We start from the raw sequence: 26,228 nt of genomic DNA, 5'->3' as shown, positions 1-26,228 counted from the left end.
AGGTGAGCGGGTCTCACAGCCAACCCGAAGAAGTGTGCGATTGGGTGGGTGGAAGTATGGTATCTGGGCTTCCACTTGGGCAACAGGCAGGTGCGTCCCCAAATTAACAAGACAGCAGCAATTGCGGCCTGCCCGAGGCCCAAGACCAAAAAGGGGGTGAGACAGTTCCTGGGGCTGGCTGGCTGGCTATCATAGGTTATACCTAATTATTCGGACGTCACCAGCCCACTGACTGATCTGACTAAAAAGGGGGCACCAGATCCGGTCCAGTGGACGGAGCAATGCCAGTGGGCTTTTTCTAAAGTAAAGGAGGGGGAGGATCGCCCAGTCTTATACATTAGTCGCAAGCTGTCGGTGCATGAGAGGCGCTACAGCACCATTGAGAAAGAGTGCCTGGCGATCAAGTGGGCGGTCCTCGCCCTCCGGTACTACCTGCTGGGACGCCCTTTCACCCTCTGTTCGGACCACACGCCCCTCCAGTGGCTGCACCGCATGAAGGATGCCAATGTGCGGATCACCCGTTGGTATCTGGCACTCCAACCCTTTAACTTCAAGGTGATCCACAGGCCGGGGGGGCAGATGGTCGTGGCGGACTTCCTCTCCTGTCAAGGGGGGGGGGGGGGGGGGGAGTCGGCTGCAGGCCGGACAGACGCCCGGCCTGAGTCGGGCGGTGGGGGTATGTGGCAGCGGGGGCGTGGTCAAGCATCGGTCTGTGACAGGAGGGCGGAGTCAGGGAAGGTAAGTGGCAGAATCACTACACCTGTTGTTAATTAATGTGTTTGTGTGTCTTCCCAGTGACCGCGCCCTATTTAAGGAGAGAGAGCGAGAGCAGGGCTGCACGGTGGTGTAGTGGTTAGCACTGTCGCCTCACAGCAAGAAGATCCAGGTTCGAGCCCCGTGGCCGGTGAGGGCCTTTCTGTGCGGAGTTTGCATGTTCTCCCCATGTCCGTGTGGGTTTCCTCCGGGTGCTCCGCTTTCCCCCACAGTCCAAAGACATGCAGGTTAGGTTAACTGGTGACTCTAAATTGACCGTAGGTGTGAATGTGAGTGTGAATGGTTGTCTGTGTCTATGTGTCAGCCCTGTGATGACCTGGCGACTTGTCCAGGGTGTACCCCGCCTTTCGCCCGTAGTCAGCAGGGATAGGCTCCAGCTTGCCTGAGACCCTGTAGAACAGGATAAAGCAGCTAGAGATGATGAGATGAGATGAGATAAGAGCGAGAGCAGAGGGAGCTCTCTCCCCAACCAGATGACTGATGTGTGCGCGTGTGTCTGGGTGTGTGTGAGAGAGTGCGTATAGGCTGAAAAGCTGAATAAAAGCCAGTTTTTTGAACTCAGTTCTGTCCTGCCATCCTTCTGTAGTGTTGCCACCTGTCCCGGTTTTTCCTGATTGTCCCGGATTTTCATGGTCTGTCCCGGAAAAAAAAAAAAAATCCAGGACACTGAATGTCCCGTTTTTTTGTACATGATGGGCAAAATGTGTATTTCAGTTTAATCAATACTAAATTGAAGCGTACCTACATCCATAAACTTATGCACAGCCTTATTGGCGCTAGAAAAATGACGTAGCATACTCATGTGTGGTGAGGTTGACAGCTCATTTGGAATGGTGAGGTGGAGAGTGTGTTGGGACAAGGACAACGAAAGGATCCAGCAGGGTTCTCCACGAGGGGTTTTAGAGGTGCAGGCCGCCCCCCTTTCTGTGATTCCCGCCCCCGTTTAATTTCTGCCACCCCTTTACAAAAGGAAGCGTGATATTGCCTATAAAACCGTGAGGATATAACCTGGCTGTCAGTGTTACTGTAGCTCTTGAAGTGTTTCCGCGGAGTGGTGGATCGGACTCGAGCCTGGCATGAACCGCTCCGACGTGCTATAATGACACCAATCTATCACCAGCCAATCAGGAGACTTAATCAAACGCATCCCCCGTCCACTCGTGTCCGCGTCCGAGACGTTGAATTTTCTCAGAAGGAGGTAAGAAGTTGACTGAGACTGTGTGATAAATTAACGAACGAATAAGAGAGGAATTTCAACATATAGGGCTTAAGTTTGTTACCGTTAAATAAGCATTGCTTGTACAGTAATGTTATGTTGTTACAACGTTGACCCACTTTTAATGTGCCGATTACCGACTGTAGCCGCTAACAAATGCTAATTAGCTTGCTGTCAAGTTTTTCCTTTCATTCATTGAAAATCAGCCAGGACTCATAGCAGCAGCAAAGAAAAACGCCAAATATAAATGGAAGATTAGGTAAGGTTTTGGTGAATTAAATGAAATCCAAATAGTCTTATCTGCCTACTCCTGTATGTACTGTATGTGCCCAGATATATCAGTTACATGTCCTCCTATGTATTTGTTTAGCCAAGAGCAGCAAGCAGCAAAGGCACAGGCAAGCACAAGCAAAGCACACACCACACTCTAAGCAATCAGGTAAGCTGTTTGACACTACACCTTACATTGTTACATTCAGGTATTCTTAGATACAATGAAAAATTAGATTTATTTTTATTCCACATAAGCAAACAAACATCTCATCTCATTATCTCTAGCCACTTTATCCTGTCCTACAGGGTCGCAGGCAAGCTGGAGCCTATCCCAGCTGACTACGGGCGAAAGGCGGGGTACACCCTGGACAAGTCGCCAGGTCATCACAGGGCTGACACATAGACACAGACAACCATTCACACTCACATTCACACCTACGGTCAATTTAGAGTCACCAGTTAACCTAACCTGCATGTCTTTGGACTGTGGGGGAAACCGGAGCACCCGGAGGAAACCCACGCGGACACGGGGAGAACATGCAAACTCCGCACAGAAAGGCCCTCACCGGCCACGGGGCTCGAACCCGGACCTTCTTGCTGTGAGGCGACAGCGCTAACCACTACACCACCGTGCCGCCCAGCAAACAAACAGAATTTAATTATTTATTCCCCTTTTACCTGTGCCCACTACTGCCCCCAGGTGTCCACAACCAAAAACTGTTGGAAATAAACCAAAATAATGAAGACCTGCTATATAATGTAAAGCAATTAACTAAACAAATAACTAGCAAAAGTGTCATTTTTACTAATTAGAGCAATACAATTTCAGCGTAGAAGGGCGATTTTTGTCTTGGGTTAGATGTGCAAAGGGCACCGTTGCTTACAAGCAAAAAGGTCGATCGGATGGTCGAAATGTCCAGGATTTTTGTCAGACACAGGTGGCAACCCTATCCTTCTGTGCTCCACCCACCTACAGTACACAAACTGTCACACACACACACCCTCACACACACACCACCCACACACACATAAATTCTCCTGTAGTCTTTGTCTTTTCGGGGACTTGGGAATAAAGACTGTGAAACTATGGGGTTCCTGTCTTTCTTCGCGATTCACCCCAGAGCTCTGGGTGACACGAGGGGACCAATCTGTGAGATGGTGATCGCCCCGGTTGGGGCAAGAGGAAGAGACGGTGAATCTCTGACCTAACATCTGATAAGATTAAAAACAGCCTTTCAGCAAATGATCCAACATCAGTGTGGAGAAGCCTGCAGAACATTACTGACTATAGGAGACCATCCCCCAACACTGCAGTGAACCATCAACTGGCTGACGAGCTGAATGTGTTTTACTGCAGATTTGACACATTCACACCTCTCCCCCATTCAGTCATTAAAGACCCATTTACTCTCCCTGCCATTCTGCCACCCCCACCTCTGACCCCCCACCAGCACTCAAGATCTGTGAAGAGGATGTCGGTCAGCTTTTCCGCAGACAGAAGATCAGGAAGGCACCTGGCCCAGATGGTGTGTCACCCTCCTGTCTGAAGGTCTGTGCTGATCAGCTGGCTCCCATCTTCACCCAGATCTTTAATAGATCCCTGGAGCTGTGTGAAGTCCCCTCATGCTTCAAACACTCCACAATAATCCCGGTTCCTAAGAAAACCAATATCACAGGACTGAATGACTACAGGCCTGTTGCCCTCACATCTGTAGTCATGACGTCCTTCAAGAGACTGGTGTTGTCATACCTGAAGGACATCACAGACACCCTGCTGGACCCTCTGCAGTTTGCCTACCGGGCAAACAGGTCAGTGGATGATGCAATAAATATGGGTCTACACTACATCCTGCAACACCTGGACACTGCAGGGACATACGCCAGGATCCTGTTTGTGGACTTCAGTTCGGCATTCAACACCATTGTTCCAGACATCCTCCACACCAAGCTCACCCAGCTCACTGTGCCCTCCTCCACCTGTCAGTGGATTACAAACTTCCTGACTGACAGGAAGCAGCAGGTGAGGATGGGGAGCATCATATCCAGCACTCGGACCATCAGCACTGGTGCCCCCAAGGGTGTGTGCTCTCCCCACTGCTCTTCTCCCTTTATACCAACGACTGCACCTCAAGAGACCCGTCTGTTAAACTCCTGAAATTTGCGGATGATACAACGGTCATCGGCCTCATCCGAGATGGTGACGAGTCTGCATACAGACGGGAGGTTGAACGGCTGGTCTGTTGGTGCGGTCAAAACAATCTGGAGCTGAACATGCTCAAAACTGTGGAGATGACAGTGGACTTTAGGAGGAGCCCCCACCACTCTGCTGCCCATCACCAACAACACTGTGACTGCTGTTGAAAGCTTCAGGTTTCTGGGTTCCACAATCTCTGGACTTGAAGTGGGAGACCAACACAGTCACTATCATCAAAAAGGCTCAGCAGAGGTTGTACTTTCTGTGCCAGCTCAGGAAGCTCAACCTGCCTAAGGAGCTGCTGACACAATTCTACTCTGCCATCATTCAGTCTGTTCTTTGCTCTTCCATCACTGTTTGGTTTGGATCAGTCACCAAACAGGAGAAGAACAGACTGCAACAGACAATAAGGTCTGCAGAGAAAATTACTGGTGTCAACCTGCCCTCCATCCAAGACCTGTACCTGTCCAGAGTCAGGAAACAGGCAGGTAACATCTCTGCGGACCCATCACACCCTGGTCACAAACTTTAAACTTCTCCCCTCAGGGAGGCGATATAGATCACTGTATGCAAAAACAACCAGACACCAGAATAGTTTCTTCCCTCAGGCTGTCTGTGATGAACAGCTAAAATCAGGATTCATATATCAGTAATATCAATTGCAATATATCTGCACACTGTCATTCTGTGCTCACTGTTACTTATATTTATACTTATTTATATTTACTATTTCATCTTTGCACTATGCACCATATTGCACCAAAAGGGAAAATCCTTTCTGTGATGAACAGCTAAAATCCAGATTCATATATCAGTGACATCACTTGTAAAATATCTGCACACTCATACCGTCATTCTGTGCACACTGTATACTTTATATTTATTTATCTATTTCATACTTGACTTACCTGGATTAGTTTGCACTATACATCTATTGCACCATTTCTTTTTTTTTTTGGTTTGTTTGTTTTGTGTATACGCTTTTTATATGTTTTTGTACTATGAGAGCTAAGTGAAACCGGAGTCAAATTCCTCGTGTGTGTCCACATACCTGGCAATAAAAGTGTTTCTGATTCTGATTGAGTTATTGTGACTCTCAGAGAAATGATCTTACCCCAGTGTCTCCAGTTTACAGTGAGGATTCTCCAGTACAGCACAGAGACACTTCACTCCTGAGTCTCCCAGATTATTATTAGTCAGATCCAGTTCTCTCAGGTGTGAGGGGTTTGATCTCAGAGCTGAACTCAGAGCAGCACAGCCTTCATCTGAGACACCACAACCACACAACCTGCAGAGACACAATGACACACACTTCATCAACAGATTTTCATCTTGGTGTAATAGTGGTTGTGAAGATGATGTCTCTCATGTTGGACTGTCTCTATTCTCTTCACCAATCACAAGCTATTATTAATAATGACTCAAACATTCCCACTGTTACTGACATTAAGTTTACTCGAGGTGCAAATGATTCAGCAAAAAGTCAATTTAAAGGTTGAAGTGAAGAGTCAGGTTTTGTAGAATTTATCATCTTTGCTTGACTGGATTTTTAATGATCACATATTTAATTGTAAAGACATTTTAATTATTTCTTTAAAGTAAAAGTGATTCTGAGGAGAAATGATCACTTCATGACTAATATATTTGTTCTGCGTGTTTTACTTTGACAAAAAATTTTAACTGATAAACAACACTGTATACAACTATTAACTGCTGCTTTAGTGAGTTATTGTGACTCTCAGAGAGATGATCTTACCTCAGTGCCTCCAGTTTACAGTGAGGATTCTCCAGTACAGCACAGAGACGCTTCACTCCTGAGTCTTCTAGTTTATTCCCAGTCAGATCCAGTGTCTTCACAGTCAGATGCAGTTCTCTCAGACTGGAGGTTTCTGAGTTGAGCACTGAGACCAGAGCTTCAGCGCTTCTCCCTTCAATTGTATCACATCTGATCCTGAAGGAAATAAAATAATACATAATAAACTCACACAAATGATCAAACAGGTCCTCAAATCTTTTACTGCACCATTTCATTTTCATAAATGGCAAAAGTACAAACTCCGAGTCGACAATACACTGAAATGCTGTAACAGTAATTCACAGTTCGAGCTGATCGGATTTGAGTTTTCTGCTGCACACATCATCACTGACACATGGGATAAACGCGCAACATCAAATCTGATCACCAAATCAGGAAATAAGAGTCTGATCTAAAATATTTATAAGAGGAGAAAGGAAAAGAGTTTCAAAAGTCAGGTTTAGATGAAGCAGGCAGAGTTCAAGGCAGAGTCATATTTATCTGAACAGATCAGACATTTGATTTGTTCTCTAATTAGTGAGCGACTGAAATGATCACAGCCCAGTGCTGAAGGAGTTTTATGGAGATACTCATGATGAGCTCGTAAGCTAACAGTGTGTGTGTGTGTGTGTGTGTGTGTGTGTGTGTGTGTGTGTGTGTGTGTGTGTGTTCCCAGGTGCTCCTTATTTGTTCCTGGTGCCAGTGATTTATAGACTGGACATGTTCTTCCCCTTACACTCTGTGTGTTGTCTCTCCCTGTCTGACCTGAAATCAATAAATCAAAGTGCTACAGCAGGGAAAAGAACAAAAGCTGTGAAGGTCAATAGAAATTATTTTTTTAATTTATATGTCAGGATATTAAAACAAAATAATAATTATCATGTAATAAATTTATATTATGATGTAATAAAAGTCAATATAGTCGGGTCATAATGTAAGGTTCTGTGACCATCCTCTGGCAACAATGTTTTGATGATTGATTTGACCTCTATGGACCCTGTAGAAAAGATTTAGCTCCCATGTCCCTCCCAAAAATCCCGGCATTTTTTGCTACAGAGCCAAATTCAAAATGGCGCCCGGCACCATCTCTAAAAAATAACTTTTCATCTGAATGACCTAGAATCATGTATGAAGGCACTTTTTCATACAAGTCAACCCTGAGGATTCCAAATCTGACATCATTTTAATAATCAAAACTAGTTTTGATATTGAAATTCAAGATGGTCGGCATTCAGTAGAGTGAAAATAGCCAGATAGCCAGCTGGGGGACTGCTCCCTTTGGGCCTGCCATCCCGCCCTGAACCATTCTTCGTCAGGCCCCTCACCAGAGACCAGTTTGTCATGGGAGGCCCTACCAAGAGCACGAGGCTCCAGACAATATAGATCTCGGGTCATAGGGACGCACAAACCCCTCCACCACGGTAAGGTGACGGTTCCTGGAGAGGGTTTTTTTTGTTTTGTTTTTTTTTGGTTTGGTTTTTTTTAGGTTTTTTTTGTTTTTTTGTTTGTTTTTTTGTATTTTTTTAATGCGGAGGTACCACCCGCTGCATTATGTGGAGAGGTAGTTATCATCACCAATAACGGCAACATACGGCAACCACAAAACACGTATCAGTCTGAATCAGAGCATTCTGAGTCACTGCCTTCTGAATCATCGGATTCAGATGACTCCACCCTCTTCTGTGCAACATCCTCCTCCTCATCCTCACCTCTTTCAACTTCCTCGTCCCCTTCAACCAGCCCTGGTGCAGGTAGGTGCGTGGGGAGTGCAGGCCGAGTGTGGCGGACAGGACGACAACGACCACCCACCAACTCCCAACCATGTCCGAGTGGCGACGGGTGGTCCTTCAGTGTGGGGTGGCGCACTAGATATGCCAAGTAGTTGGCACGGAGGCAGTGTTGCCGTAAGCTATCTGCATCTGGAGGGAGACGGATAAAAGACTTTCTCTTCATGGTCTTCCACTTGGAAGCACGGGCTTCAGCCATGGTGCTACTCTTCTTGTCTCCATAGATCACCTGTCTCGTGAATGCAAATAGCTCTTGTTCTACCTCCTCTTCAAGGTGAAGGCTGTCTCCACACCGGGAGAGTTGCTGCCATGCCACAGAGCTCTTTGCCACCTTCTCATACACTGATGATTTCCCTTTGCCATAGAAACCTGAGTTGGCATCACAGCCTGTAAAACAGTGTAGCTGCACAATGCAGTGTGCCATCTCTTCTGTCAACATGCCACGACATAGGACTGTCTCTTTATTCCTTTTGATGCAAAGCATGCCAGGGAGCTGCTGTGAGATGACCGATGCTGCGATGTATACATCAGTATCAGCTGCATCAATAACAACAGGGCCACTATAGCCTGATTGCCGTAGACCAGCATAAACAGTGAAGAGGATGGTGTCAGCTTCAGACTGGTCAATGCTGTAGTCTTCCATCGGTTGCTGTGTTGACAAGTTGGTACAATGTGGGCCAACAGAGTAGACAATCTCAGCTTTCATGTTCTGTGCCAGGTCAGTGAGGTGGCTGCATATTAGTTTTTGCAACCGCCCCTTGTTGCTGACACTACATAGTAGCGTTTTGAATGCCTTGGCAGAGGGGAAGGCGTCATCCAATTTCATGTAGGTGTTTGGTACATGTACCTTCCCTTGTATCCGCAGGTCTCGCTCATCATCTTTAGTTGTATATGCTGCATCGTATGGATCATTCACACAAATGATACGGTGAGCATCAGAGTGGTGGGCAAGGATGATGGATGACACCTTTTGGACATAGTCCAACCACTTGTATGGGCTGCCGTCTTGGGTCTGCCGATCTTCTGCTGATGGAGTTGCCATCCTCCAGATCATGCCCATGTCAATGAGAGCAACGTAGGGTTGTCTGATAGTTGTTTGGAGGGAGAGCTTCTGGATGAGCTTGCTCTTCTGTGTCTTCCTGTATGTGCCATTGGGGTTGAATAAGGCCACACATTCCTCAACAACACGGTGTTCCAGCAGCTCGGGGAGCTTGACAAGTTGACTGTCTTCAACCAGGTTGATCACTGCTTTGAGAGGACTTCTTTCCATTTCAGCAGCTCTTGCCTTGAGTTCCTCGCCGGGCTTCTCAATGCATGCCTGCTTGGAAAATGTCAAACGTTTGCTCAAACTGACAGGTGAATGGAGGGATTTATTCTTGCTGAACACCCGGTCCTGCAAAAAGATGTTCAACTTCTCCTCTCCTGCAGAATGGGCTGATTTGAAGTCAGCAACAAGCTCATCAGAGGCAGGCATGGCTGACTGTAGGGTGCGAAGTGTGGGTGAAGCCGGATTAAACGGGAATGAGTCAAATTCATCCATGCATGCAAGCAGGTTTTGCACACACTGCTCATCCTGACGCATACGCTTCGAGCCACTTTCCGTGTGTTTCTCCTTTGTTTTTTTTCGGGTGGCAAGAGAGTTGTGTGCTGCTCTTATGCGGGTAACATTGTTGACATTTCTTGAGTGCACCAGCAGTTGTTTTTCATTTTGGAGGATTGAGAGCCAGCCTGACTTCATTTTGCTGCCCTTGTTCATAGTACACTCAATCCACATGTCCCAGGCCATGTTTGAATAGGGGTTACCTGTGATGGACTGACTGAAGTTAGAACGAAGGAAAGCAACCTGTTCAGCAGGGAGAGCTGTCAGCATTGCCCAGAAGTCAGGCAGCCACCTCCCATACTTATTGTTGTCATATGCCACCATCCACGGCTGCATAGCACGCAGAGAGCTGACATACTCATCCCAGTTGCAGATATGGACTGCATGCACATTCTGCATTAGAGCATCTGTCACGGAAAGGAAGTCCCTCCAGTAGTCTGCCATGTCACTGACCTCTACTTGGGAGAAAAGGTTGGTGATGAGATCCTTTAGATCAGCATCATCCTCCAGGGCTGCATGAGCAGCAGCATGGGCTTCTTGGGAGAGACTTGTATTCCTCAGAATATCAAGATTCTCACTTGTCTCCTCTGTTAGGTTGGGTATCAGGCTCTCCTTGGCCAGCTGGCTCATAAGTGCCTCATACATCAGCCTCAAGCAACGAAGCCCCCTTTTATAATGCTTGCCTTTCAGAGCAGAATCAACGGATCCCTCTGCAATAACTCCAGCTGCTACAAGTACATCTCCCAGCTCACTCCCTTTGTAGCGCTTGTAGATGGTACTCATCATCACACACTGTGTATGGAAAGGACCAAGAAAGGGTACAATGTCACGGTACTTGTCTGGGTTCTCTGCCTTGAGCAGAGTGACAAGGACATACACAGGATGATCTCCCACTAAAAAGGCAAAGGGCATGCGTTTTGAGATGATGATGTGAGATAGCGTTTCCATGATGTCATTCACAACTGACTTGTTTGGCGGTTGATTGTAAGACATATGGAAATAAGCCTTGCTCTTTGACTGCTCCTTATTCAAGCTGGCATGAAACCCGTTGTAGGAAGGGATAGTCTGCTCAGCTGCATTAGGGCGTTCACCATTCTTGTTTGCACGAACAAGCGCATGAATAATGCTCCGCTTGCGCTGAGGCTCTGTACTTGATGAGAAGGTAGTGGGCCTGGGGCGGATGGGAGGTTCCCCACGCTTGATCGTCTTATATGGTTTAACTGCCTGCATCTCTGATGCCTTCTCAGTCAGAGCCTGTGAAACAGTCTTTGCATCTTTTGTGCACTCATGTGCATTGTGGATGTTCTGCTCCTTCTGTGCAAGAAGATCTAGGCGCTGCAGAAACATCCAGTTACAGCGGTGTCCAGTACCCCCCCCGTCAAAGTGTCATTTTGAAAGTAATCATTGTCAATGATACTGATACTTGGCTCTCCCTCAGCAGTGTCATCAGGACACACAGAACATTGCTCAAAATCATGCAAGGTCCAGATATCATGCAAGAGAAGCACATCATGGTAGCTGATCCCCATACCCAACTTGTAGTGGCAGTCAATAAGCTCCTTGCTGCGAGTCAAACCATGAAGGGTGATGGTGGCATTGATGGCCGTTGTGGTGGGTCGTTTTAACACATACTGTGTGATGAGCGAGGTGAGGGAATGTGTGCATGGAGACAGATCTACCTCCTTCTTCCCCCGTAAAGCAGATAGCAGCTGCACAAGGAGAGGTGAGAGCTCTTCCTCCTCCTCCAGTTCTTCAACCCTTGGTGGCCATCGGATGAGTTTTATAGATTTAATATCATCCCTGATCCGCTCAGCCACATTGTGCACCAGTTGCTCATTACTGACACCGATGGAGTTTAGTGCAGCTTCAACATATGACCCACCGCCAGACGTGTCATAGACTAGGTCACTCTGGTTCCTCTGTGAGCGTGAATGGAAACCAATCTTACTCCCAAATTCCCGGGTCAGGATGTCTTTGATGTAAGATGATTTAACCCCAGATGTTGGGAATCCATAACGAGAGATTATAGAGCTGTAGTCTTGGAGGAGGCTCTGCAGTGACCTTAGTTCATGTTCCTCAATAATAATTTTTCTTAATGTGATTAAAGAACATAGTCTGTGCCTCACGTAGAGTGACATTGTGCATATGTGGGAGTTTGTCATCTTCGGTCATTTTCTTGTATTTTGTCACATATTTCATCCAACATGTGTAGTGATATCGGATCTCAAGTGCATAGGGCTGATCAGTTGCAGAATCGATCAGGCAATTGTTTCTGTCCCGCATTGTCTGATCTTCCAGGGCAACTTTATGGCTCTTGAAAGCTGCCCATGCATGATCATAGGAAATCAGCCTCAACTTTGTTTCTGGGTGCTTTGGTGACTCAGGCTTACAACACCAGATACATTTTGTTTTATCATGTATCTGCCCAAGACTTGATCGTAGTCGTTTGGCAGGTGGATCTGCAGCTGTGGAACATTCATCTAACATAGAAGACTGAGATGGGCATTCATCAGTCTCTTGTTTTCTCTGTCTTGTTTTGGCTTGTTCCAGTTTCTTAGTATTACATAGTGTCAACAAACATGCTTCATGGACATACTTTCCAACTGGACCTTTATTCCAATCAACAGTTGCATAGACATGCCCAAACTTGTCAAGGCCACTCCATAACAGTGACTTTTGTTTTATGTTTTCCCATCTCTGAGTTGACCTAATGGTATCTGTGGCTTTATTACACAGAGTACCACACTGGAGAACACATGGCTGTCTATCTGTCCCTGTTGGTATATTGCTTTCTTCCATATTCAAGCAGTTGTGCATGCAGCATGAACACGGTCTTTACATTTGTCTTTACAGATCAAATATCTAGCTCCTCTCACTGTGGGCTCAAAAGAATGACTGAGGCAACAAGTAGCAGCACTAAACAAGCAGCATGTGATGATGCTATGAGAGATATGTTTCTGACCACGGTGCAGAGCTATAGTTATGCTGAAAAACAATGATTTTGTCACTTAAAAGACAAGCTTTTTGCCATAATGTCGCCAAAGCCGCTAGATGAGGTTTTTAGAATTGCCAAAAAGTCGCCAAAGTAGCTAGATGAAGTTTTTAGTCGCCAGAGACGTCGCTAAAGGACATGTCAAGGCATGAAAGGTAAAGAGTTAGAATCAAGAAAACTGGGTATGATGTGCACAATATAAAATGAACAAAATAGTATGAGTGCATTATTCACTGGCCTTTTTTTGCTTTTAAACAAAAGTTATGTTTTCTAACCTATGGGTAGAGACACAAGGTGTTTTTTTTTGGGGGGGGGTGATAATGTAAGAAACTCAAAGTAAAAGCACCTTGGCTACTCGGTAGTGTACTGTAGGTCGCTCTTGATGTACTGTATGTACTTTCACATAAATTGGGGGGTCACGGCCTGAAAAGGTTGAGAACTATTGTACTAGATGGCAGCCATCTTGAATGACATGATCAAAACAAAGTTGTATTATCAAAATGGTGTCAGATTTGGAATCCTCATGGCTGACTTGTGTGAAAAAGTGCCTTCATACATGATTCTAGGTCATTCAGCTCAAAAGTTATTTTTTAGAGATGGCGCTGGGCGCCATTTTGAATTTGGCTCTGTAACAAAAAATGCCGGGATTTTTGGGAGGGACATGGGAGCTAAATCTTTTCTAAAGGGTCCATAGAGGTCAAATCAATCATCAAAACATTGTTGCCAGAGGATGGTCACAGAACCTTACATTATGACCCGACTAATAAGAATGGAGTTTCTAATGAGTTCTCTGTGAAAGTCTGTTTTCACCACTTGAATAAAACCTTTTATCAGGTTATAACTGGCCCCAACGTTAACTTTTCTCATCTTTTTCCCTGCAGAGCAAATGGCCTTAAAAATATTTTGTCCCCTTTGAATTTCCTTTTGCCCTAAAATGTTGCGGTATTTCAGCAAGTTTTCAAGTACATGGTTCAAGGCAACACTGATATGTTTTCCAGGGGTATAATTGAGTAATTTAGACAAAAGTACATTAAAAAAAAATAATTTTTAAAAATATTTATTTCTGCAACAGAAGAACAAGACAAGCCCTGAAAACATGAAACATAAATCAATATCTCATACAGTATGTAAGACTTACGTACAGTATGAATACATAATACATCTTTTGATATTGAGTTTAGGACTGAAAACACACTTCCTTTTGCTTCACCATGACTCGCAACATTGCAAAGATGAATTATAAAACTAAAAACATTATAAAAAGGGAGTCTGTACTGAAGTACTGTCTTTTCATTCAGTTTGCCATTGCATTCAGGAGGAAATTAAACAACCTGTCCTCCTCATCTACATCAGCTTCCTGTGCAGCCTCCGCAAATTGTGGGCGCCGTTCACGCTGTTCCTCCGTCCACCATAGGTGGCCTGCCCTTTCAGCATTAAACGCATCAAGATCTGGGCCCTGTAGAGCAGGGGTTCTCAACCTTTTCTGCTTTAAGGCCCACATATTCATACTTGTACCAAGTTGGGGTCCATTAAAAAAAGATCCCCAATTATTTTGGCTCATCTTTTCTATTAGAATCTAATAATCTACTGTAAATTCATGGGATGCAACATCACTCCCTGTTACAGATGGGAATTTAAATAAATGCAATAAAAACAAATTTTTAGATTGTAGGTATTGTATTTAAAGCTGTAGGATGCAGGTCATTCTCAGTCAGAAGGGGTTAATGATCCAAAAGTGGAGTCTGATCCATTCGCACAAGAACTTATTGCCATGTTTGTGTTCAGCAAACAAGCAGGTTATTAAAACCAAAAGTCCACTCAAAAGAAGTGGATATAGAAACCACTCCAAAGGATTTTTCATATGAAAGAAAAATTTACCACCTAAATTTGATGAGTAGAATAAATTTTGATCATATTGTAGCCATACAGTAACTAAATACAGAGACAATAATTATGCATACTATTAATTAACTTAATGTGAAGATAATCAACAGATTTTAAGCTTTTTTTAAAAAGATTGTGTATATTTTAGTCTTTTGTATTTGTATCTGTACATGCACGACCCCACCAGCTCTGCTGATCAACTTATTGTGTTTAAATAAAGTTATTCATTTATTATGAGGTGGAAAATTATCCATCCATTGAGTTCCCCAACGTCTCAAACTACCTGGGGCTGCAGACATCGTTCTACACGGACACACAGATTAAAACATAGAAGAGCATGGAGGAGAACAACTTTTTATGTGTCTGGGTTAAAGATCTGGGGATCAGGACAATACAAGATAAATACTATATCGTTGGTGCCCGGGTAAGGAGGAGTTTCTGGGCTTTTTGTCCGCGTCTTTGCGATGGTTGTTTTGATATCGGGTGAAAACAAATGACTGCCACTCGATTCCCAATCCTTCCTGATCTTCTCTTCCAGCAGGCATCACAGATCCATAGAATTACCCACAAATCTCTCTCTGTGTGTGTATACGTGCACACTCTGAGTGCATTTGACAGGGTGGGGGTGTTTAAAAAAAAAAAACACAACAACAACAACAACAAAGAAAACACTGTCCTTTTGTCGATTAATTTCTAAAGGCTTTGTATCATATTCTACACTCTTTATTCTACAGGTTCTACAAGCAAGTCACTGCATTCAGTAGGTTGTTTCCGAGTCATTAGATTCTGTAAATGCATCGTGGCAACAATCCAACAACACCTTGATATTAAAAAGAAAACAAAAAGAATCATGAAAAAGTATTTTTGAAGGCTGAAGGATTTTAAAAGCAAATCCTCCAGTACTGGAACTCAAGTAAATATTCTACTGAACAGCTTTCACTTGTATTGGAGTAACATTTGACCAGGAGGATCTTTACTTTCACTCGAGTAATGGAGTTGTGAATTTTGTCCCAAAGTGCAGATTTGTCAAAGTGCTTTCAGTTTCTCTCTTTCTAACAGTGGAACAGTAGAACAGTTATATTCAGCTTTACTTACATTGCTTTTCTGGATGCTGCAATCACAGGCATCACCTTCACAAGAACCTCATCTGGTATCTTCTCTGAACTGGTATATTTACTCAGGTCAAACTCCTCCAGCTCCTGTGCTGAAGTCAATAACACAAATGCCAGAGCAGACCACTGTGAAGGAGAGAGTTCACTTTGTTTTCCAGATTTCAGGTAGTGTTGGATTTCCTCCACTAGAGAATCATCACCCAGTTCATTCAGACAGTGGAACAGATTGATGGATTTTTCTGCAGGAAGATTTTCACTGATCTTCTTCTTAATGTACTGAACTGTTTTCCTCTTTCCTGTCGAGGAGCTACTTCCTGTCTGTGTTACTAAGGCATGTAAGAGTTTCTGACTGGACTTCAGTGAGAGACCCAGAAGAAAGCGGAGGAACAGATCCAGATATCCAGTCTGACTTTTTAAGGTCTGATCGACCGCACTCCTGTGTACATCTGAAATTGTCTTTAAGGACCAAAAATACAAATAACAACTGGACCAACTCTGATCAAGAACATTTCTCTTTTCCTTCATGAAGGTCAGATGAACATACAGAGCTGCGAGATGCTCCTGAACGCTCAGATGAACAAAGCAGTACACTTTACTCTGGTGAAGCCCAACCTCCTCTCTGAAGATCTGCGTACACACACCTGAGTACACTGCTGCTTCTGTCACATCAATGCCACACCCTCTCAGGTCTTCCTCATAGAAGATCAGGTTGCCTTTCTCCAGCTGCTCAAAAGCCAGTTTTCCCAGTTTGAGAAGCATTTCTTCATCACTCTCCTGCTTCTTTGAGTACTTTCCTCTGATGATGTTTGTCTGAATGATGAGGAAGTGCGTGTACATTTGAGTCAGAGTCTTGGGGATCTCTCCACTCTCTGCTTCACCCAACATTCTCTCGAGAACAGCGGCTGAAATCCAGCAGAAGACTGGGATGTGACACATGATGTAGAGGCTTCTTAATGACTTCAGGTGTGTGATGATGTTCTTGGCCAGGCTCTGATCACTGACCCTCTTCCTGAAGTACTCCTCCTTCTGTGGGTCATTGAACCCTCGTACTTCTGTGACTCGATGGACATACTCAGAGGGGATTTGATCAGCTGCTGCTGGTCGGGAGGTGATCCAGATGAGAGCAGAGGGAAGCAGATTCCCTTTGATCAGGTTTATCAGCAGCACACGCACTGATGCTGATTCAGTTACATCACACACTCTCACTGTGTTCTGGAAATCCAGAGGGAAACGACACTCGTCCAATCCATCAAAAATGAACAGAACCTTTCCCAACCCGGACATTTCTGTTTCTTTGGTTTCCTTGAAACAGTCATGAAGGAGCTCCATCAGACTCAGTTTTTGGTCCTTCATCAGATTCAGCTCTCTGAAAGGAAGTGGAAATATGAGGGGGATATCCTGATTTGCTTTCCCTTCAGCCCAGTCCACAATGAACTTCTGCACAGAGACTGTTTTTCCGATACCAGCCACTCCCTTTGTCACTACAGTTCTGATGAGTTCGTCTTCTTCAGATAAGGGCTTAAAGATGTCGTTGCATTTGATTGGTCTTTCCTCTCTTGTTTTTCTCCTGGATGCTGCCTCGATCTGTCTGACCTCATGTTCTTTATTGATGTCTCCACTGTCTCCCTCTGTGATGTAGAGCTCTGTGTAGATCTCATTCAGGAGCACTCGGTTTTCCTGCTTTATTATCACTTCATTTAAACAGTGAAACTTCTTCATCAGATTTAATTTGAACTTTTTCTGGACTTCATTTCCAGCAGCAGATTCTGGGGCGTGTCTGTGTGACAGGGTGAAGTAGGAAGACATGGTGAGACATGGGCTCCAATTATTAGAGTTTAAGATCACAGTTTTTCTGACTGGTTTCCACAGAGAGTTCTTTATGATGTTCTCACTGTGCATTTGTTTTATTCTCCTGTATGTTTTCTATAATCTAATCAGTCTCTATGAAATAACAGCAGAGAGGTTTATAATACCCGTGCGTCAGTGTCACAGTCATGGTGTTGGGTTTGATCTTACCCTGTATCTGTGATGAAGATCTTTTCTCTTCTGTCTCCTGCCTTCTGTAAATCACTGGGAACAAAACATTGTTCCTGTTAAAGACAATAACTTTCATCACTTTAAGCCTACAATCTAAACTTTAACCCTAATTTTACTACAATAGTTCTTTATGAGTGCATTAACATTTAGAGAGCACAGTGCTGAAAACAACATGACAAAAATATTGTGGAACTGGAGAAAAAAATAGTTTTTCCTTCTTATATGGTCATTAGGGATGGAACAGAATATCACTCCATCATGCAGAATGAACAGATAATGTGTTTTAAATGGATACAACAGCAGATGTGTATTTTTCAGAAAGCCGGCTAGAAATGTTCACAGGTATAAAATCTGTAACTCGATCCAGAATTATACTCCACCCTGGATGATCCACCAGTCCATCATTTTAGGGGCAATTTAGTGATCAGTCGACCTACTGACATGCTTTTGGGAGGTGGGAGTTCAGGTTGAGGAAAATGCTGATTTTCATTATTATTAATAAATACTGTAATGTCAGTGATGTGATTTATGGTAAATAGTCATTGTGTTCATATAAAGGGTCTCCATTTTCTATTATATTTTACAGAAACACTCAGACACATCGCTTTTCATGGAGACACGGCCAAGTAACAGTGATCTCAGTGGGGTCGGGATTTTAACAGTAAATGTTTTATTATTTTTATTATTATTATTATTTTGTAGTAGTAGTAATTCCATAGTGTTTTTGCTTATATTAGCATTTAAGACGTTACCTGTAAAACATTTGACCTTCATAAATTACACTCCTCAAAAGCATTTCCTGAAAGTCTTGCTGAATTACTAAAGACTAAGAAACTATTATATCATAAAAACTGTACAGTAGACTTCCGGTAATGGTGGCGCGCTGAGTAGTCGTGGTTTCTCTTGCTCTGTTGCTAACCCTACAAGTTGAGCACTTTAAACATTCCTAACCGCCTTTAAAAGTAAAAGATTTTGTGACTTAGGCTTGAACAATCAAACATGACAAGGACAAAGAACAAGGACGAGCTAAAGTGAAACGGAGGGCTCCTTAATGAAGAAAACATGTCGAGAGCTAACTCCGAAGAGAACAGTGATGCACCACCTGCACAGGTGGGTAACACCGACTCCATCGAAAGCACAGAAAATCCCTCTACCTCGGACATCATGAAGGCTATACTGTCATTCAAACAAGACTTTCATACAGAAATGGAAGGGGTATTGGCGGCTATCAAGAACGTGCAATCTGACATTAAAGAATGCAGCGGCCGCACTTCCAAGACAGAGCAACGCATTTCTGCAGTGGAGGACACCATTAACAAACTGCAAGCGACGGTGGCCAAACTTGAGAAGAAGGCTGAAAGTTTAGCCAGTAAAGTGGAAGACCTGGAGTGCAGAAGCCATCACAACAATGTGCGCATACTGGGCATCCCTGAGAAAGAGGAGGGATCTGACCCATGCTCGTACATGGAGAAATGGATTGCGGACAATCTGGAGATATCGGCCCCGGTTCTAGAGAGAGCCCACCGCTTACCGAACCAAAATCCTGGTTCTATGCTGAGAGCACTCATTATGAAATGCCTTAATTATAAGGATAGAGAGGGCATACTTTGAGCCACCAGGGTGAGGAAAAAAATAATTAATAAATTTAAAAAAAGAGATAATCTACAAAAATAATAAAATCAGATTCCTCCCGGATTTGTCTGCAGAACTTTACAAACAACAGAGACAGTACGACAACATGAGGAAAAGGCTGCGGGACAAGGGGATCCTCAAACACCGCATCATCTTCCCTGACAGGCTACTGCTGACTCACAGAGTGCGAACAACCGTCTTTGACAGCCCGATGGATGTGGATAAATACATCAGGGAGTTGGGGGAATCGGAGCCCGGAGACTAATTAACTAAGGGACTACAAACTCATCACTACAGTTAAGATGTGATTTCTCTTTGTGATGTTATGAAACTCCGTTCTTTAAGGTTAACATTTACAGCAAATTTTCTATATTCATGTTAATAACAGTAAGGATAGGAATTAAATCTAAACCAACAAGCAACACTAGCAAGAGAGATAAATTAATCAGAAGAATGGTTTCTCATCGTAGAGTGGACCTGTTCAGAGTGTTCGAAGGAAGAAGTTTGATAAGGGATAAGGGTTGCCCTAGTGTTCAAGTTGGCCATTTGTGTGTTTGGGATGTTTGGGGAGGGAAATCTCTCTTCATGTGCAGCATGGTACCAACTTTATCAGATTTAATGCCTTTTCATCATACCTTCCCAAATGGAAGACATAAAAGAAGCAATTAATAATGGGGAACCTACCAAACTTCATAATAGGCTAAAACATAATATATAAATGGCGGATATCCTAATTGAATGTATTTCATGGAACTGTAGAGGCTTGAATAAACTTACCAAAGTCAAACAGGTTATGAACAGGATAAAACAGTTAAAAGCCAAGATAGTATTCTTACAGGAAACATGCTTGCTAGCTAAGGAGTTATCAAAGATAAAACATAGATGGCCAGGGCATGTCCTAACATCATCTTATTCTACTAATGCCAGAGGCGTCATGACATTAATACATAAATCCATTTCACTACAAATTGAAAGAATTATCGAGGACCATAATGGTAGATCTTTAATCATACAAGGCCGCCTTCTTTCTACACAGATTAATTTGATCAATCTTTACGGACCAAATACTGACGATGTAAACTTTTATAACAATTTTTGAGAATCTCAACATTGCCAGGCAAAAACATTATTGATGGAGATTTTAACTGCGCCTTGGATCCAAGCAAAGACAGACCAGTCGGAGTGGACAATACTCATATTAGATCCAGAAAAACAATACACCATTTCATGAAAGAACTCAATCTGGTGGATATATGGAGAAATTTGAACCCAACAGTGAGAGAGTTCTCCTGTTACTCCAGCACTTATAAATGTTATTCTAGAATAGACTATTTTCTGGTGTCAGCAGAACTCCTGTCTAATATTAGAGGCTGTCACTACAATAGCATAGTCATTTCAGACCATGGAACAGTCTCCATGGTCTTTGTTGAGCCAAAGTTGATATATCAATGCCCCAAGTGGAGTTTCCAGACTAAATGGATGCAGGATTCAAAATTTCTACAGTTTCTGGGGGAACAAATTGATATTTATTTTGAAATTAACACAACCCAGACCTCTGCTACAATTAGATGGGAAGCCTTCAAATCATTTATGAGGGGACAAATTATAAGCTACACAAGCAGACGATGAAGGGAATTCCAAGGAAAATATAGAGAGTTGGAACTACAAATTAAAGCATGAGAGAACAGGAGCTACCACGAGAGGGAGTACAACAGTGATGCACACAAACAGTTATTACTATTAAGGACTCAGTATAATGAGAACATCTAAAGCCGCAGCAAATTTAATGAGACTTAGACAAAGCTACTATGATCAAGGGGAAAAACCTGGTAGACTTCTTGCATGGCGCATTAAACAGCAGCAAACTGAGAGGACAATTACAAATATAGAGGATACTCATGGGAATGTTATCAATGACCCTCTGGAAATCAATGCAACATTCAGAAATTTCTACAAAAATTTTATAAAACTGAATACAACAGTAACACTCCGACCATATCCTTCGATCAACTTAATATTCCAAAAATTTCTGAAGAAAGTAGAAATATGCGGGACAGGCAGTTAAGTGTAGCTGAAATATCAGAAGCCATCGGGGCACTGAAGGCAGGGAAATCGGCAGGACCAGACGGTCTTCCAATTGATTTATATAAATACTTCAAAGACAAACTGGTAACCCCTCTCTACGAGATGCATTTAGAATCCGACTATAATGGCATTTTACCTACTTCACTGAGAGAGGCCTTAATTATCCTGCTTCCAAAACCAGGGAAAAGTAATACTAAATGTGAAAATATGCACCCAATAAGTTTAATAAAGACGGACACACAAATTCTTAGTAAAATTTTGGCAAAGAGACTGGAGGGTGTACTTCCAAATATTGGGGGGGGGGGGGGGGACATCAAAATGGGTTCATATAGGGTAGGCAGGGGTTCCATAATGCAAGACGCGTTCTTAATATTCTTCACAATCAGAGGGGAGAAAGGGATACAGCTCTTTTATCACTTGACGCAGAAAAGGCCTTTGACAGAGTTGAATGGAATTATCTCTTTGATGTTATTTTGAGATTTGGAGACCATTTTTATAGATGGATTAAATTATTACATCTAAACCCTGTAGCCAAGGTGCTAACAAATTATGTGACCTCCAAACCCTTTAACATCACTCGAGGGTGTCCACAGGGCTCGCCTCTGTCACCACTTTTATTTACACTAGCTATAGAGCCATTAGCAAGAGCAATTAGAGCTAACAGAGAAATTATAGGGGTTTCAATTGGTAACAAAGAACACAAAATAGCTCTCTTTGCGGATGATATAATTTTATTTTTAAAACAGCCAGACACCTCCATACCTGCACTGTTAGATCTGTTAGACCGATTTGGCAAAACGTCTGGTTATAAATTGAACGCCTCAAAATCCTCACTTATGCTGCTTAACGAAAACAAGGAACAAAAATCCGTTCAACATCTATCTCCTTTTAAGCCCTCAAACGGGTTCACTTACCTGGGCATTAAATTAACACCTCATTTAGAAAATATAGCATCAATAAATTATGAACCTGTGATTGACTCAACATTTAAGTCTATAGAAAGATGGATGTCCTTGCCGATTTCTCTCATAGGAAGAATAAATATATTTTAAAGATGAATATTCTGCCTAAATTTATATATTTATTCCAAAATATCCCTTTGGCACCACCTGAATGAATATTTAAAAAGATAACACCACTGATCAGGAGGTTCATATGGAATAAAAACTGTCCTAGAGTTCGCCTATCACTGTTGTACCTTCCATTTGACACAGGGGGGCTAAAATGTCCTAATCTTTATTGGTATTACCTCTGAGCACAGCTGAGTACCTTGAGGTTCTATTTCTCTGACAACATGACATCGTGGATGGACATAGTTTCACAAGGTGTCCAGATACCATTACATTTATACCTGTACTCAGCTCATCTAAAATATCTGAGAATGCATACAGCCAATCCGATAGTACTAAATATGGTAAATATATGGTACGAGGGAAAGAAACACATGAAAATATCAAACTCTGTCACAGTTCAGTCCAATTTGGGGTAATGCCTCATTTAAACCAGGCAAGCTGGATTCAAATTATGGACAAAGAATGGGCCAAGTAAAATAGCTGACCTATACAGGGAGGAGGTTCTAATGTCTTTCGAGGAAATTTCTCGTTTGCGTAATATTCCTAAGAAACACTTCTTCAAATATCTGCAATTGCGGAACATTATCTCTTCAACACAAAATAAGCCATTAATAATTCCTCCACTTACACCTCTAGAGGAAATTGTTACTAACAAGCGTACAAAAGGCTGGATTTCACTCATATATAACTGGCTTGCATCTGGTTCTAATGAGACATCAACGTTTAAACTCAATACATGGAAGGCAGAATTAAAAACAGATATTTCTATTAATTACTGAATCAAAGCCTGCAAGGAGCCACAGACACAAACAGCCAACACTAATTTAAAGTTACTTCAATACAACTGGCTAATGCAAACTTACCCCCGTTAAGCTACACAGATACAATAGCAATATACCTAATACGTGTTTTAAGTGTAGCGAGGCTGAAGGGACATTTATACATTATATTTGGGAGTGTGACAAGATCAGAAAATTTTGGAAGGAGGTGATGGATAAAATCACAACCATTTTATCTGTAAACATTTCATTAAACCTCACAATGATTTTGTTACACCTGTATCCAGCAGATCTTAATCTGAGAGATAGAGAGTACACAGTTATTAATTTTGCTAAACTACAGGCAAAGTGCCTGATTGCACTGAACTGGAAGAAAGAAACAGCACCCACAATAGGAGCTTGGATTAAGTGTATGGCACAATGCATGCCAATGGAGAGAATAACACTTTTCAAAAAAAAAAACAACTGAACATGTATGAAGGGATATGGAAACCATTCAGTGACTTTATTAAAAATGAAGACATAGAAGAGCACCTACAGCCAGAGAACCTAAACTAATCTATACCATTATGGTAGACCCCGGAAGATGTTTGAGGCTGAGATCTTGATGTAGTGCTGTTACGTTTATTTTCTGCTAAGGTACCATCCATTTGATTTGATATTTTGTTTTATTTTTGCTTCTCTATTATTATTATTTTAATTTTTACCCTGTACTAACGTGATATGACTTCTTTTTAATTAAACAAGAGAGAGAATAAGTGTGTTTGAGTTTGGGGGGAGGGTGGCTTATCTGGGGTCGGAGGAAGACATCTGTTATATTATAGTGTTCGCATTGTACGCTGGTTTTTGTACCTTATTTTGTAATGTGTTGAAAATGAATAAAAACATTGTTGAAAAAACTGTACAGTTGAATGAGAGACACTCGAATATTGAATCAAAAATAGCTGCTAATGACAGTGTAGCACAGCCTTTAACTGACTAACTATGAGAATTATGGGATGTTACCTGTGGACGGATGAGGGGTTTCCACTGTTAAAGTTCAAAGGAGGATCCATAGACCCATCACTCTTCATGGAGACACAGCTGGGTTCTGGTGAGTCTGATCTCTTCATCTGGAGTTTACTGTACAACATTATAGACACTCCTTTATATTCTCCATTTGCACTAGTTATTATTAATTATTACTAGTTATTTTAATTATCTCGTTAGCAATTACTCTGACTTGTCACATCCAGATGCACTTTCTGCCTTATCCTGTATGTGACACTGTGAAACACTGAACTGTGCAGTTATTGATATTAATTACTCTAAAATGTTTAGTGAAAGTATTGTAGCAGCATTAGGACCTAATTAAAGTATCAAAAACTGATAAATATCAAAATGCTGATGATGATCTGGACTGGATAAAGGAATGTGTAACACAGTCTTTCTCTCTACAGTGACTTTAACGATGAGAATTATGGGATGCTACCTGTGGACAGATAAGGGGATTCCACTGTTAAAATTCAAAGGAGGATCCATAGACCCATCACTCTTCATGGAGACACAGCTGGGTTCTGGTGAGTCTGATCTCTTCATCTGGAGTTTACTGTACAACATTATAGACAGTCCTTTATATACACCATTTACACTGGTTATTATTAATTACTGGTCGCTTTAATTATCTCGTTAGCAATTACTCTGACTTAGTGTCACATCCAGATGCACTTTCTGCCTTATCCTGTATGTGACACTGTGAAACACTGAACGCAAATGTTTAGTGAAAGTATTATAGCAGCATTAGTACCTAATTAAAGTATCACAAAGTGATAAATATCAAAATGCTGATGATGATCTGGACTGGATAAAGGAATGTGCAACACAGTCTTTCTCTCTGCAGTGACTTTAACGATGAGAATTATGGTATGTTACCTGTGGACAGATGAGGGGTTTCCACTGTTAAACCTCCAAGGAGGATCCATAGACCGATCACTCTTCATGGAGACACAGCTGGGTTCTGGTGAGTTTGATCTCTTCATCTGGAGTTTACTGTACAACATTATAGAGGAGGCATGAGACAATTTAATTTTCTCAAATATCACAATACAAAATACTGGGAGAGATGAATTTGCTGCTCATTTCATGTATTGTGTTATTTCTGTTTAATATTCTTTTTGTGCTCTACCTCTGACACCACCGGCATTGCTTGTTCTCCCCATGTCTGCATGGGTTTCCTTCGGGTGCTCCGGGGTCCCCCACAGTTCAAAGACACGCAGTTTGGTTAACATGGGGTGGCCTTGGGCTGAAGTGCCCTTGAGCAAGGTACCTAACCCCTAACTGCTCTCCAGGCGCTGTAGTGTGGCTGCCCACTGCTCTGGGTGTGTGCGCGTGTTCACTGCTTCAGATTAAATGCAGAGGATGAATTTCACTGCGCTTGAAGTGTGCATGTGACAAATAAAGGTTTCTTCTTCTTTTTCTGTTCTTACACACTAGGTGGCAGCACCAAAGGTCGTAGCTCACAGAGCACAGAGTTATAGAGTGGAAACCGAACTGCCTCAAAGCACGCTGACTGAACAGTCCAGAAAGTGAAGCTCATCAGAAGGAAGTGTTATGGCACATGGGGTCAAACTCCAGGCCCACAGCCTCGTTTCATTCAGCCCGCATGTACTTGGAAACAATAAAACTGAAACAGTCTGGAGAACACGACTGCTTAAAGGAGAACTTAAGGCAAATATATAGAATCAAAATGCCATTTCTCATTTTATTAAATATAGGAATTCATTTTTGATAGCTATATTGTCGCTGCTATAGCAAGTTAAGAGTGTTTGAAATATGCTCTGTAATATATCAGTCCATATGTCAAAGCAATGGCCATAAATGAGATTCGTTGAGACCTGTGCGAGACATCGTAGGACGTAAGTAAAACATACAGCGGAAGTCAAAGTGACCAACCCTGTGTCTGAAATCGCTCACTTGTTCACTACTCCCTATATAGGGAATTACTACTACAAAATGG

General features: G+C 42.6%; 1 protein-coding gene across 1 annotated transcript in view; it reads right to left on the bottom strand.

Moving 5' to 3' along the window:
* Positions 1-26,228, bottom strand: part of LOC132870289 (NACHT, LRR and PYD domains-containing protein 12-like) — an 81,141-nt gene that overhangs the window by 44,576 nt on the left and 10,337 nt on the right. Inside the window, exons 4-10 of the mRNA XM_060903923.1 lie at positions 25,145-25,261; positions 24,705-24,821; positions 24,239-24,355; positions 17,644-17,697; positions 15,611-17,404; positions 6,214-6,408; positions 5,572-5,745 (exon numbers count right to left, since the gene is read on the bottom strand). Coding sequence (XP_060759906.1) covers positions 5,572-5,745; positions 6,214-6,408; positions 15,611-17,404; positions 17,644-17,697; positions 24,239-24,355; positions 24,705-24,821; positions 25,145-25,261 — 2,568 coding nt within the window. The remainder of the gene's footprint in view (positions 1-5,571; positions 5,746-6,213; positions 6,409-15,610; positions 17,405-17,643; positions 17,698-24,238; positions 24,356-24,704; positions 24,822-25,144; positions 25,262-26,228) is intronic.

The sequence above is a fragment of the Neoarius graeffei genome, chromosome 22 (assembly GCF_027579695.1).
Source record: "Neoarius graeffei isolate fNeoGra1 chromosome 22, fNeoGra1.pri, whole genome shotgun sequence".
NCBI classification, from domain to species: Eukaryota; Metazoa; Chordata; class Actinopteri; order Siluriformes; family Ariidae; genus Neoarius; species Neoarius graeffei.
Note: the sequence above shows the minus strand (reverse complement) of the source record. Positions and strands in the feature narration are given on the sequence as shown.